Raw genomic sequence first — 14,175 nt, 5'->3', positions numbered from 1 at the left:
CTAAGTTTATGAACAGTTAAAACATCTAATAAAGTTTTAAAGAAATGGAATCAAGTTATGCAATGTATTAAGAAATAATTAAGAACTGCAGGTATGGAAATATATAATATGCAGCTATAAACAATTGTACTGAATGTCTGTTTATTATTAAGCTGTTTTTATACATATCTGTTGATAAGGATTTTTTTGGTATTTCATGATATTTAAATTGTTAAGAAAGATGAATATATTTATGAAATTAATTATATTTATGACTTCTATATTTATGATATTTAACTTATTTGGATTATTTTTTGTATAAATTTTATTTATTTATTTATTTTCTTTACAGATATCTTTAGGTAAGACCTTGCACATATATCAGTCCAACAACATAATCTTATATCAACAATATTCAACAAAAATATAGAAACAAAAGGGGAACAAGACCTCTCAAGGAACATGTCCAAAAACAGAACTCGCATATTGACCAGTTTATGAGAAGATGTCACACTTAAATCTCCTGTGGAGTAGTTTCCGTAGTTATATTTGTTTCCAAATCTGCCAGGCCTCCATGGGTGGGCGACGCCCAAATGAATCTTCAGAAGTATGTACAATAAATGAATGCCAAGCTATATAGAAAGGGTCTGGCACCTCTTTTCCTTGTTTTATTTTCAATTCATGTGTAAGCTTTTCCATTAGAGCAATATTCCAAAGGGACTTATTTGAATTATCTGAGATATTCATAAGCAATGTAGTAGAGATGTTTAATACAAGGTTTGACAGTAAACATTAGTATTTTTTTTAAAAAAAATACTGTCTTTGTAATTTAGTACAAGTATAAATAAAAGCCATAAAAATTAATTTAGAAAAAAAGCCTAATATACAGTATGTATTGCAATTCCAGTCTCCAAGGAGTAATCCCTCACATATACTATGTGGAGAAAACAGCTCTTCCTAACTGGATTGCTGAAATCCAAATGTGCCTTCTGCAGACAGCAATCCATAGAAATAGGCAGCACTCCTGTTGTTTGGGTTGCCATAAACAAAATGGCTAGTCTGTGCTCAGATGAGGAGCAGTTGGAAGAGTAGCACCAATGCCACAATAAACTGATGAATGGAAGCACTTCAACAAGTTATAGGTCTTTTTACACCCTCTTGCTCTTTAAAGCAGTGCTGGACTGGCAAAATGGACAGTCAATAAGCACAACACACAGTAGGCAGAGGAGCAAGACCTTCTGCAATGTGTGATGAGGTGGGAGATACTCAGGCAGTGACCCTTTGTGCCAGAACAGGGGTGTTACAAGTGTGACTGAAATAGCAACCATTTACTATGAGGTACAGATTGGTTCAAAGGTGCATGGGGCAGCTCTACTGCTGAAGCGATGCAAATCTAGCCCGATAAGATGTCTGGACACAAGACATCCTGGCAGCCATACAAAATCTGGTCTGAGCTCTTTGGAGGAAGAGAAAGGTACAAGGGTCGCCAGGGGAGGGGAGGCTTAAGACTCCATTCACATACCACCACTCCCCCCCCCAATCTAGGTTATCACAATGAGGAAATTTTTGATGATTCAATACAGACTCAATACAGACATGGGAAATACCAGATCAGACTATTTGCCCCTCTGTCCTGGGAATAGGGAACCTGTGGCCCAGTGTGGCACTCCAGGCCTTTCTATCTGGCCTTAGGAACTCTCTTCAGGCCATACCTCCTCCCCAGCCACACCCCTCACTGACCCTGCTGTGCACCCTCCTTGAGTGTTTACAGAGCTTTGAAGACTACTTTTAAAAAGTAATAAATTACAGTTATAATTACATGGCCCAAAAAGTAGTAATTACCATTACAAGTGCAACTGCTCTGAAAGTAACTGATTACTTTTTCTCAAAAGTAATCACTACAATTACATTTCAGTTACGTTTTTTAAAAAATGCCTACAAGGTGCTGGGCCTGGCTGCTGCACATCTAAGTAGCCTAAAACAACATTAAAAATAAACACACACATACAGAGGTAGTAGAATAATTATTTTTATCCATAAGATAGCAATGGTGGTCTCTCCATTGGTGGGGAGGGAGGCAGAGGCCACTACACAGATCTTTGCATATCAAACCAAGTGCAACCCCCCCCACTCAGCCAGCCAGCATAATCTCTGTCACTCAACCACCTCCTGGACCCTGCCCTGCCACCAACTAAGGGACACTGCCCAAGCAAACATTTTCCCCTGAGATGCAAAAAAAGTTAAAATACTGCAAATGCAGCACAGTAGCCGGAGAGGGTGGTGGAGGTCACTTTGTGTGCCAAGTGCAAACACAGTATTCACACACGCACACGCACACACGCTGTCAACTTTCACCTCCACAGTTCTTTATCTCCATTCTGCTGCTGCCTCCTTTTCTCTTCCTTTATCCATGTTCTTGCCTTCCAGCTCCTTTATCCCTCCACTCCATTCTTCACCACCACCATCCATTTTTTTAAACAGTTGTTTTCTCCACTCCACCCCGTCTCACTCTCCACCTCCTCCTTCGTCGCCTCCTACCCACCCACGGAGCATGAGGGAAGAGCGACGCTACACAGAAGCCCAGTTTGAGACACATGATTTCCATCCACAAATCAGAGGAGCGACTTCCCCTGCTCCCTCCCAAGCAATGCCCAAAAAGGCATACAATCTAAATAAACTCTACTAATACTTCTTTCTTGACTGGATGGAAGATAGAGAGGGATATGTACAGCCTACAGTACAAAGGTAGAATAGCCTTTATTGCTCCACCCACTTTTGCTCCTGGCCCTGCCCACCCCTGGCACATGGCCTTGGGCTATAACCACACTAGTCACCAGAGCAAAGCGTTTCTGTTGGCCACACCTGGAGGGGGAACAGGTTGATCTGCCGATCAGCTGAGAAATTTATTTGAAGCTGAATTTTTTAAAAATGCACTCAAGCTGCTCCCACCAGGTTTTACAGTAAAAAGGGGTGGGGTTTGACTAGTGTCGTGTGCCCCATTTTCAGAAGAAAGGTGGAGAAGCACTGGGACCAGCAGAATGTTATTTCTACTCCTGGAAGGGGATGCAACCCTTAGCCTGAAAAAGGTTCCTCACCCCTGGACTAGAATAAAAACGGAGAGAAAAACCCAAGATACTGTAAAATACGGTGTTTATTTTTTTAAAAAGCCCAGCACATTTCGGCCACTATATTGTCTGGCCTTCATCAGGGAATGGACTGGTCTGTAATATTCTTTTCTAGCAAGACTGCTTGAAATGATAAACGAAATGGATTTTGGCAGTATTCTGCCCCAGTGCGCAATCGCTTTTGGGATGCTCGCCACTTTCTGGTTTTGGTTTTCACCCCTGGACTACCCTAGTATTCTCTACTGTGGCTAGCAGTGGCTCTCTGGCAGAGAAAGGTCCTTCCCACTACCTGGTACCTGATCCTTTTTAATTAGGCTTGAACGCGGGACCTCTTCCATGCAAAGCTTGTCTTCTACCACAAAGTTACAGATCCTTCTTTAAAAAGAGTCAGCACTACTTAGAACCAGGGCTGTGGAGTCGGTACACCAGACCTTCGACTCCGACTCCTTTATTTTTCTACTTCATAAATGGCAAATGTATATTAACTAGTAATGACACATTTACTGTAGTAAAATGGTAGCACAAGGCATTTCATCACCACCACGTGAATCCAGAGCTCGGAAAAGTTACTTTTTTGAACTACAACTCCCACGAGCCTAATCCCTGGGGCTGATGGGAGTTGTAGTTTTAAAAAGTAACTTTTCCAAGCTCTGGATTCACGTGGTGGTGATGAAATGCCTTGTGCTACCATTTTACTACAGTAAATTTGTTATTACTCGTTAATATACATTTGCCATTTATGAAGGAGTCGGAGTCAGTACATTTCTTCCGACTCCACCCAAAATTGCTCCCGACTCCGACTCCACAGCCCTGCTTAGAACACTATGTAGAGACCCTGATACAGAGCCACAGACAAAGCCAAATCATGCCTCATGAACCTCTCTGGCAAGTTTGCAACTAGTATTTCTGGGCTGCAACAGGGCTAAATAGCGCAGGCCATGGAACTGAACATTTTAGATGTAAAGTTTGTGCTTTACTACTGAACTCTGCCTACAAGCTTCAACAATAATAAGCTTAGGCTTTTTTCCCTACTGATATTCCAATAGCGGGACCTTTCTTGTTCTACAGTCAAATATTGTTATAGGAAATGTTATAGGAGCTGGCCTAGAAGACTCTGAAATCAATCTAAACACATTAAACCAGTGTTTTTTGTACTCTTTGTCCCTGGGAAAAAGCTACTATGTCATTTTATCTTAGCCAAATAGGGTGGAAAGAATTAATTTCATTATACAGAAGAGAACAGGATTTCATTGGATTAAACCCAAGGACTTTCAATATGCTTTTTAAGATCTGCAGAATTTCACAGCCCTTTCACATTTGTAAATATTCACTAACAAAAGATCTCCAAATCCATCCACATTCCCTGCCATTCTGAACTCCTTCTAGAAGGAAGGGCAGGATATAAATTTAATAAATACATGCATAAATACTCCTGGCAGTAGCTAAATTTACACATCACAGTGCAGAGGGAACCTCAGCCCACAGCCGTTATTAGGCCTTCCAGGTCTCCCCATTTGTGGGGCTGCCCTTGAGGTTGGTCCAGAAGCTGCAAGTGGTGTAAATTGTGACAGTGCGACTGCTCACTGGGGCAGAATATTGCCAAAATGTGACCCAGCTGCTGAAATTAGGTACTGGGTTAAGTTCATGGTGCTGGATAAAGCCCTATATGGCTTAGCATCAGGACACCTGAAAGATTGTCTCACCCCTTATAAACCCAGTAGATCACTGTGCTCTGCAGGTGAGGGTCTCCTGCAAATACCATCTTATCAGGAAGTCCATTATGCACATCATAACAACTGGGTCTTTACTGTTGTGGCACCTATCCTTTGGAGTTCCCTCCCCTTAAATCTTAGGCAGATACCTTCTCTGGTGCCTTTCTGGTGTCTAACTGAAGACCTTCCTCTTCCAACAAGCCTTTTAAGTAGAGACCTTTACCCCAGTCTGCAGCTGTATTGGAGTTGTTTTTAAAATGTTTTTGTTGTTTTATTGTTTGTTGTTTGCCACCCTGGGCTCTTTCTTGGAGAAAGGGTGGGATATAAATTTAATAATAAAGAAATTTAAAAATCGGGCTCATAATGTGGTTGTGGCCAAAACCATGTCAATAGGCAGGACAGGTAAACCTACAGTGCCAAACTGAAAAGAAAGAAGCAGGAGCAAACTCTAAGACTGGGAACACACTAGTCGCCTACAGCAAAATGTTTCTACTGACAACATCTGGAGGGGAAACAGATTGATCTCCCAATCAGTTGCAAAATCTCTTTAAGGCAATAAAAAAAACTCACTCAAGTTGATCCCACCAGGTTTTACAGTAAAAAGGGGCAGGGTTTGACTAATGTCGTGTGCCCCCGTTTTCAGAAAAGAGAGGTGGAGATGCACTGAAACCAGCAGAACAGTTAAGTGTGTCTCTACCCTAAGTGTACTGTTAATTCTTCCTTTCCAGCTGCTGGCAGAATTTGGCGCTTGGTGCCTTTTTCTGTCACTCTGCAGCAACAAAAATAGGTGCCAAATTCAAAAAGCAGTGAATTACAGCTGGAAAGGAAGAATTGGAAGCACATTTAAGAGTGCATTCCCGATTCTTTCTCTTCAGCCCGAAATAAAATTCAACAAGCCATGGCTGCAAAGGAAGAACTCTTTGAAGCCTTGACTTGAACTGAAGATGTGGCTGCAAAGGGGGAAAAATCCTTTGCAGATATAGCTTGAAGTAAAGCTGCAACTGTAAAGGAAGCATCTGGAGCGTACGTACAGTGTGCCCCTGATTCTTCCCTTGCAAGATACGGGTTTAAAGTAGAATCCAGTTCCCCACTCCTTCAGTAAGTCACAAACCATAGGTTATTGTGTGTCAGCCAATTGTACCCACTTTGCTCCCCCCTCCGAACATCAGGGAGAAATAATCCATAATCTCTGATTCAACAGTATATCCAAACTAGGGACAGTGGCTTGCTTGGCTCCAAACAGACTACAATAAGCCAAGAGTTGTTCTTCACTTACGAATGTTGGTTTGTTTGAGATAAACTAACCACAATCCCTGGTACGGATGTAACACTAAACTAAGGGTTGTGTTTTTTTCCCTCCATGCATGAGCAAGAAGGAGCAAAACAGCCCTGATAGGCTCATTCGCAATAAAACGTTAAGTATGACATGTGAACTGGGCTGGTATTTTAAAAAAGAAAAAAAGTCTTAAATTGACACAATGCCCACTGGTAAAAGCATTTAAAATATCTTGCACACTTTTGGTGAAACTTTTGGAAAGCACCATGCATATAAACAGATGAACCATCATCATTTCTCTAATTATGGCTATTGAACGTACCAAGCAGATTGTGAATGAAAGCTTTAGATTTATAAAAACAAACCTGTAGGAAGCAATGGATTATCAAGTATATTTTGCAGAATCAACATGACTTTTGTATTAAAAGGCAAGGAGATTGGGGTTTAGCTATGTGTCTCCTAGAGAGCACAGCCACAGAAACACTAGGAAAAAGGCAACTAAAACTAATAGCACCACCTTAAGGCATAAAATGGAAGAGCACATAGTGTAAAAAGTCATTTTTCCATTCAGAAAGAAAATAAGAAGCTGCTTTATACAAGGTCAGACTATTGATCCATCTAGCGCAGTATTGTTTACCCCCAGGATAGCCAATGTGCTAATGACCCCCCATCAGCCCTGGCGAGCACAGCCAATGGGTCAGGGATGATGGGAGTTGGAATCCAGCAGCATCTGGAGGGCACCCAGTGATGCAGGTAACTTTAGACCCTGGACTTAATGGTCCTACACACACATACACACCACCTTTAGATGACCAGGTATGGTACTTTAGTTGTGAAGAACACAACTAAAATTTCTTTTCTCTTCAACAATGCCATTTCATACTTTACAACTGCTTTTACATTCCTGGTATGTTAGAGCTTCTATATTTATAATATGTTAGAGCAACAAAGGAAATAAAAGGCAAGGTTGCCAAGCCTGATTTGAAGAGCGGGCAGTGCATATGTACTTTTGCATTTTAACCTGATTTAAATCATGGCACCATCATGACTACAGGAATAAAGTGGAGCTTGCTCCAGCTTCCCTGTTGATAAACACATTTACTCAGTAATAAGAACCATTTTGTTGTAGAAAAGGATAATGGTTTTTTAATGTAAGAAATAATAAAATAAGCATCTGAAACCATGTACATGTTTAGTTGGCTGTCCCCTAATAATGTTTTCATAATGAGAAGGATGCTGTAATGAGTGATCAGCGTCAGCTGCAGTGGTCCCCTGCATGCCCATGTTGGCCCAAGTGCTGATGTGGGGTCTGTTTGCCACTGTCCCTATCATCTGCCTCTCTCTAGGTGTTCATTTGGGGAACCTCCGGACAATAATACCTGACTGACTACTTCTTCCAACCCTCTGAGAGAAGCTGGGAGGATGGCAACAAGAGGAAGGGCCTTTCCAGCTGTGGCCCCACACCTCTGGAATGCTCTCCTGAGTGTGGCCCACCTGGTGCCAACACCACTATCTTTTTGGTGCCAAGTTAAGGTTTTCCCTTCACCAGAGCATTTGATGGAATATGATTCAGCTGAGTCAAGGCCTTCTGTTAGTTGCTGCTCTTGATTGTAAGTTACCTAAAAACTGCCCTGTGTTAGGCAACTAACAAGTTAAATAATAATAGTGAGGATGAGGTAGACATGAAGGCAATACCCTTTCTTGCTGCTTCCAATACTGGAAGCATATAGCCACTGGGACTAGTAGCTACTAATAGCCATATCGATCTGCATGGGAAACAAGTACCCTGCCACTGAGGTATGGTCTTTTGTCCCTCGCTGCTGGTCCAGCACCACCATTTGAGAATATAGACAGTATGGTCACATTTCCACCAGTGAGGTAGAGTGGGAAACAATAGCTTAAAAGCATGTTACACAAAATCCAGAACAAAAGTTGTTGGTACACAACATAGCTGCACTTACTTTCCTATTGCAGGTAAAGGAAATGGGCCCAAACCCAGAGTATCTTCCTGAAATTAACATGATCAATTCCTTACTTTTTCTTGATCTGGAGAAGAACTTGATACCACCGGGGGAAGTAGATGGGTTAGAGCTGGGAGAGGAAGAATCTTTGGAGGAGGACCTGAAGATCCCACTGAAACTCATGCGCCGAGGGGAGCGAGGGGGTGATTCTTGGTATGGGAAAGGGAACACTGTTTTGGGCGAGCTCGGACTATGTTTAGATTTGACAGGGGCAGAGGCTGGGCTGGAAGGCCGGCTATGGAGCCCCTTTGAGAAAAGTCCTTTGGAAGGGCTGCCCGTGCTGCAGCTGTCTTCTGCCTGCAAAGAAAGGAGAAGGGAGCAATTAAAAGCCAATCCTTTTTCTTTTCAATTACTGCAAGGTTACCTCTATGAAGCCATTAATCTATGAAGCATCCACCTGCAGCAAACGTAATGAAATATTGCCTGCCCAACAGACCATAGGTGACCAGAAAACAGAATTAAAAGTCAAATTAAGCAAAGGAAAAATGCAAAGCTTTAGGGCAGGTGTGGGGAAATTTTGGCCCTCCAGATATTGCTGAACTACAGCTCCCATCATCCCTGGCCATTGGCCAAGCTTGCTGGGGCTGATGGAAGTTGTAGTTCAACAACATCTGGAGGGTCACTGGCTTTAAGGAGTGAGACAGAGGCCCTGAGGGATGGGCTGGACTCTTCACCAACACAGGAACATAATATATGCTACTTTAGACAGGTCAGACTATTTGGCCCTCTATTGTCTAATTTTGACAGGCAGTGGCTCTCTAAGGTCTCAGCATCACCTCCTGCCTGATCCTTTTAACTCACTATACCCCCAGGGTGAGAGCTGATTTGTTTAATCTATTGTTTAATCTATTATGTTTAAAAATAAGCTTGTTTTAACTTGTTTTTTCCCCCATGAAGCTTAGGGAATATTCTGTTTAGTCTATTATGTATGTTATGATTTTTTCCCCTTGTACTTAATTTTATACGCAATTTTTATATTATGTTGATACTAAAGAAGATGTTTTGTTCAGTTAATTGTATTTTATTGATTTTGTTTGTATCTGCTGTTTTAAGATGTTTTGACTTGTTGTACACTGCTTAGAGTTTTATTTAAATATAAGCAGTATATAAATGGTCTAAATAAATAAATAAAGTCTGAACCTGTGACCTGCTCCATGTCAAGTATGAGGTGTGATCCGCCCCAGTCCCAACAGTTGCGGCCTGTCAATACAAAAAGAACGGACAGTTTGGGGGGGGTAGTTATTTATTATTTATTTACATAAATTATATATTGCATATTCTTTTTTTAAAAAAACTCTAAGCAGTTCACACAAAATAGAGAATCGAAAACTAATAAATTTATACATCAAAATACCATAAAAATTCAACAAAATTAATTTAATTGTTTAAAAAATATTACAGTAAAACAACCCAGCCAAGTATAGAAACACACCGTTAAGCAGCCTAGGGGAAGGGCCATAGCTCAGCGATGCAGAAGGTCCAGGTTTGATCCCCAGCATCTCCAGGTACAGCTGGGAATATCTCCTATCTGAAACCATGGAGAGTCACTGCCAGTCAATGTAGACAATATTGAGCTAGATGAACCAATGGTCTCACTCAGTATAAGGCAGTTTCCTATGTGGGTTTAGAGTTCCCAGTGATGTATGGTCAGGATTACTGGGATCCATAAGATGGCATATGATTCACATGTCTCAGAGGTGTGGAAATCTAAAATACTGGCTTTAAGTATAGACACGACCGCATCAGACCCCAATGAAGAATCTTGGACAAAAAGCCAAGGAGGAACTGCATACTGGCAAATTCTAGTTGTACAATTAAAATGAATTTGGTGTTCTTGTACGACAAAACTATGCCAATGCTGCAAGCACACAGCAGGAAAATCACCACTCATATATATGCTCTAAGAATGAAAGAAAAGGGGGTAGAAAACCCAGCAAAATGATGTGGTGTGACCACCACTATTACAAATCACTCAAGAGACAAACAGGATTAAATAATGCTGTGTAAAACAACAAGGAGAAAGCACAACAAAGGAAGCAGAATACAGTTCATAAAGAAAATTTACAGGACTCTGGTAAGTTCCTGTTTTGCAGTATGAGCTTCTTCAGAAATTAACCAATTCATAAGTACATAAGTATGGTGCCATAGAAGCATTTAGGTCAAGTTGCCTGAGGCTCAAGTTAGTTCCTCTGGAAAACTATAAGATGTTTTAGGCTTGAGAGAAATGAGAAAAATAATGTATCTGCGTTTTATCTTCACTCCCATGGGACTTGCTGTGTAAGTGGTGCTTATGAGATGGGGGGGGCACTGAAAGTTGCTTTCCTCCTTTCCTTTCCAAAAGGAAAACAGCCATTCTCTAAACTGACAAGCCTGCTATTTGCTTTGCGGGAGGGGGAGGATCAGACATGAGGGTGATGATGATTGATGGACTGATTTTTTATTTACAGTCATAGACCAAACTGAACATATACAAATACACAAATGCACAATACTTAAACAAAGCATTAAACATAATCACTCTTGTGAGATACCCTCTTACCGCATATTCAAACAATAAAATTAAAATATTAAAATTAAAAAGAGAATTGTTTAATCATTACTTTTCAACAGTCAATAGCTGCTGCAAAAAAGCTGACTACTTTTATTGTGACTTGCGGGTTCCGGTCAGATAACAAATACTCCAAATAAAATGAATGTCATCTACCTGGGATTTTTATTAAAATCGGAGTAATAAAAATAACTCTAAAATCACGGTAAAAAGAACAATAAAACAACACGTGATTATTTCCACCTCCCCGACCCAAAAGGGCACAGATGCTCCTGGAAGGGCACGCTCTTGAATCTGCTTTCAAGGAGGGCAGAAGGTAGGACATTAAGCTTGGCTAACGTAAAGATGATGATGATGCTGTTTTGGCAGACTGAAAAAAGTAAAACTTTTGCTGAATGTAGCCTGGTCCCACAGCTCTGGGAAGAAAAGAAACCAAGCAAGTCTCCGCACTAAGGAGTCAGGGCTTCATTGTGCTGGGCTGTAGGCTGGGTTAAAACTGAAGCAGCATCCTGACTGAATACCTTCCACTCATCAGAAAGAAAGAGGGGCAAGCCTCAGGTAGGCAGGGATGCTTCTTAAGTGGGGGAACTGCCTTGTTGAGGTTTTAGTTTTAAAAAAGAAAGTGTCAGGGAAATTCCTTTGTGAACCACAGGAGAGTCCTTTGATCGAACAAGTGTGTGGCATGAAGGGGAAGGGTGCTTGCCTTGGCTACACTGAGCAAAACTTTTCACTTTTTTCCCTTTGCCAAAACAACATCCGCTTCCTCTTCCTTGTATTTGATCCTGCCCCGCCCCTCCTTACAACAAATAGCAGGATTGTCAATTTCACACAGTAAAGCAAATAAGAGAGGCTGGTCAGTCAGTTTATGGTTATATTTGATGCAGTCTACTATCTAGTGTTAGAAAAAGCTGCAGAAGCTTGTAGCATTCTGTACCATTCTGCAGAGATTGTAAATATTCAAATGGTTGGGGAAGCCCGGTTTTATTTTTGATTCCAGCGAATTCCTTGCCCATCACTAGTATTAACTCACACACCCCATCCAGAGAGTTGGTAAAGGCTTTCTTTTCTTTTCTGAATATGCAGCACCAGCCATTTTTAAAGCGCAAGTTAATTTTAACTGGATTGAAACTTGCTTATGCCTTTTGATAACAACCTTAATATCCTAGGGAGTGGGAAAGCCATTAGGTTGATATTAATGGTATGTACTATGAACACAACTATCTCAATTGTTTTATGTCTAGAGCCATTAACAGGGAGAGGAGACAGAGAGAAGAATCTGACCATTTCCCATTCTATACTCTGAAGCTGCAGCAGTTCCATTCGGAGCACCTCAAGCAGGATAGCTTGATTAATTATTTACATTAATGACAAGAAATAAGACATTAAAGCTAGAAGAAGATTGCAGTCATACATATCTATCTATATATTTGTTATCCTATTGGTATAGCACAGTGGAGAGGAGAGCCTGGCTGGGAGTCCAGAGCCTATGAGTTCAAATCCCTGCTCGTGTCTCCTGGGTGTCAAGGGTCAGCTAAAGATCACCCCCACAGGGAGTGGCTCAGGGGTTACATGCCCTGCCACCTGTGCAGCCGTGGGCAAGCTGCATAGACCCAAGGAGCCCAGTTGCCCCCCAGCTGGCAGTTGCAGACAAGGAAGGGACTGGCTTGTGCAGCTGTGGCAAGCTGAGCAGGCCCTAGCCAGCTGGGGAGGACTAGCCTCAGAGGGAGGCAATGGTAAACCCCCTCTGAATACCACTTACCATGAAATCTCTATTCATAGGGTCGCCATAAGTCAAGATCGACTTGAAGTCAGCCCATTTCCATTTTCATTGGCACTTACTTTAACCAGTTTTTCTTTTCCCCAACAGAATCAAAACCTTAGTAAGAAACACATACACAGCTACCTATGACTTCTAAGGTATACAAGCCTTTCCTGTTGTCCCAGCACCTACAGAAGCTCCGGTACAAAAATCAAAGGTTGGGCATTTCTCATTGTTCTTGGCATATCCTGTTTAAATATTAGTCATGAAGGAAAGCAAAGTTTTCTCAAACACCACAGAGAAACAGCAGCAGTAACTAGAACAGATGGGTGCTCAGTCATCAGAGCGTTTGGCATCCTATGCTGTTCAACAGACTGAGCACCAGGGGGCGAAGCAAAGAGAAGACACTGAACAAGCACAAGGTGATCAATGACATTCCAGCAAACAAGTCTTTTGGCAGGCACCTCCACCGTCCCACATTAGCCTGCAGAGCGGCTGAACGATCAGCTCCACACCGTGAACCTTTCCACACAAGACGTGCATACTGATGCACATCTGAATCTGGGGATCTATAGCTAAACTCTAGCCTCTTGCTGCTTGAAGTGTGAAGCTTATCATTTTTATATTGCCATCAGTGTACACAAGTGTTTTATAGAGCAACATAAACAAAAGAGGCAGGTCCCTGCCCCGAAGAGCTTAGAGTCTAAATTTTGACATCAGACTATTTTCTTTATGCCTCTACCTGCACAGTTCATCTAAACTGGCAATACTTGCAAAAAAGTATTTACTGTATTCTTATTGTGCAGCCATTATTTTGGTATTATGCATTTTCCTGTATTCAGATGTCTATTTTAGCTGTATGTTTTTTTCTTAACCATCTCTTTCATTTTTGGAAAAAATATCATTTGTTTAATAAATATTAAAAAAGAAAATAGACCAAAGGCAAAGGAGTGGGGTGGGGAAAGTCAAATCTTAGCATTTCTCTATGGAAAATCCACAGATATGACATCAAATAGCAGCGTTTTAGCTTCATTTAGTTTACTTTTCTCACAGAAACTACATTCTCCAAACTTGGCTGAAGTCAAGTTGTGGAACAATAGCTTCTGCATGAGCTAAATTAACCTGTAAATTAAAAGTATAATGGCATCCTAGCTGCTAACTTGCTCTGAAGAACTGCTCCGTTTTAAAGACATATGGGTTAAGCCTAGCACAGCTTATTCAAATCACCGTTTACACCTATTGGGTTAGATCCAGGCTAAGGTACCCATGCTTTTGCCCCACTGAAATCAATGGGGCTTAAGTTGGTCATGAATAATTTATCTCCTTGATTTCTGGAGGGCTAACATATGTCCAACATCATCTGCATACAACCCATTTTTACATTTTTATGTATTTATTTATTGCTTCGAGGTTCCACCAGGAGCCCAGAAGCAGCACTCCGAATCCCCAAAGCAGGAGCTGTTTAGAAGCAGGAGCTGTTTAGAGAAGGCTCCAGTATGTCTTCCTATATCTATATTTTTCTTAGGCCGCTGTCATGCAGCGTGATGACAGTCATTCATGGTGGCAAAGGAACAAGTGGGGAAGGGGAGGTGAAACACTGAGGTGGTGGTGGAGTTAGCGAGGCTAGAGCAATGCTGCAAGCCCATGGTGGACAGCAGCCATTGCAGGCAAGTGAGTGAGGTGGTGGCGGCTAGGCAAGCCACAGAGGAACAGTAAGGGCAGACAAGGCAGCTGTGCGTGTGTGGCTTGCCTCGA

General features: G+C 41.6%; 1 protein-coding gene across 4 annotated transcripts in view; it reads right to left on the bottom strand.

Annotated features, from left to right (window-relative positions):
• Nucleotides 1–14,175, bottom strand: part of PRKAG2 (protein kinase AMP-activated non-catalytic subunit gamma 2) — a 343,500-nt gene that overhangs the window by 212,636 nt on the left and 116,689 nt on the right. For all 4 annotated transcript variants that reach the window (XR_009758152.1, XM_061586927.1, XM_061586930.1 and 1 more), the window contains exon 3: nucleotides 8,128–8,410. Coding sequence is in view for 3 of the 4 variants with exons in the window: in XM_061586927.1 (XP_061442911.1) it covers nucleotides 8,128–8,410 (283 nt within the window). In the remaining variant the exon portion in view is untranslated. The remainder of the gene's footprint in view (nucleotides 1–8,127; nucleotides 8,411–14,175) is intronic.

The sequence above is a fragment of the Rhineura floridana genome, chromosome 10 (assembly GCF_030035675.1).
Source record: "Rhineura floridana isolate rRhiFlo1 chromosome 10, rRhiFlo1.hap2, whole genome shotgun sequence".
Taxonomy (NCBI): Eukaryota; Metazoa; Chordata; class Lepidosauria; order Squamata; family Rhineuridae; genus Rhineura; species Rhineura floridana.
Note: the sequence above shows the minus strand (reverse complement) of the source record. Positions and strands in the feature narration are given on the sequence as shown.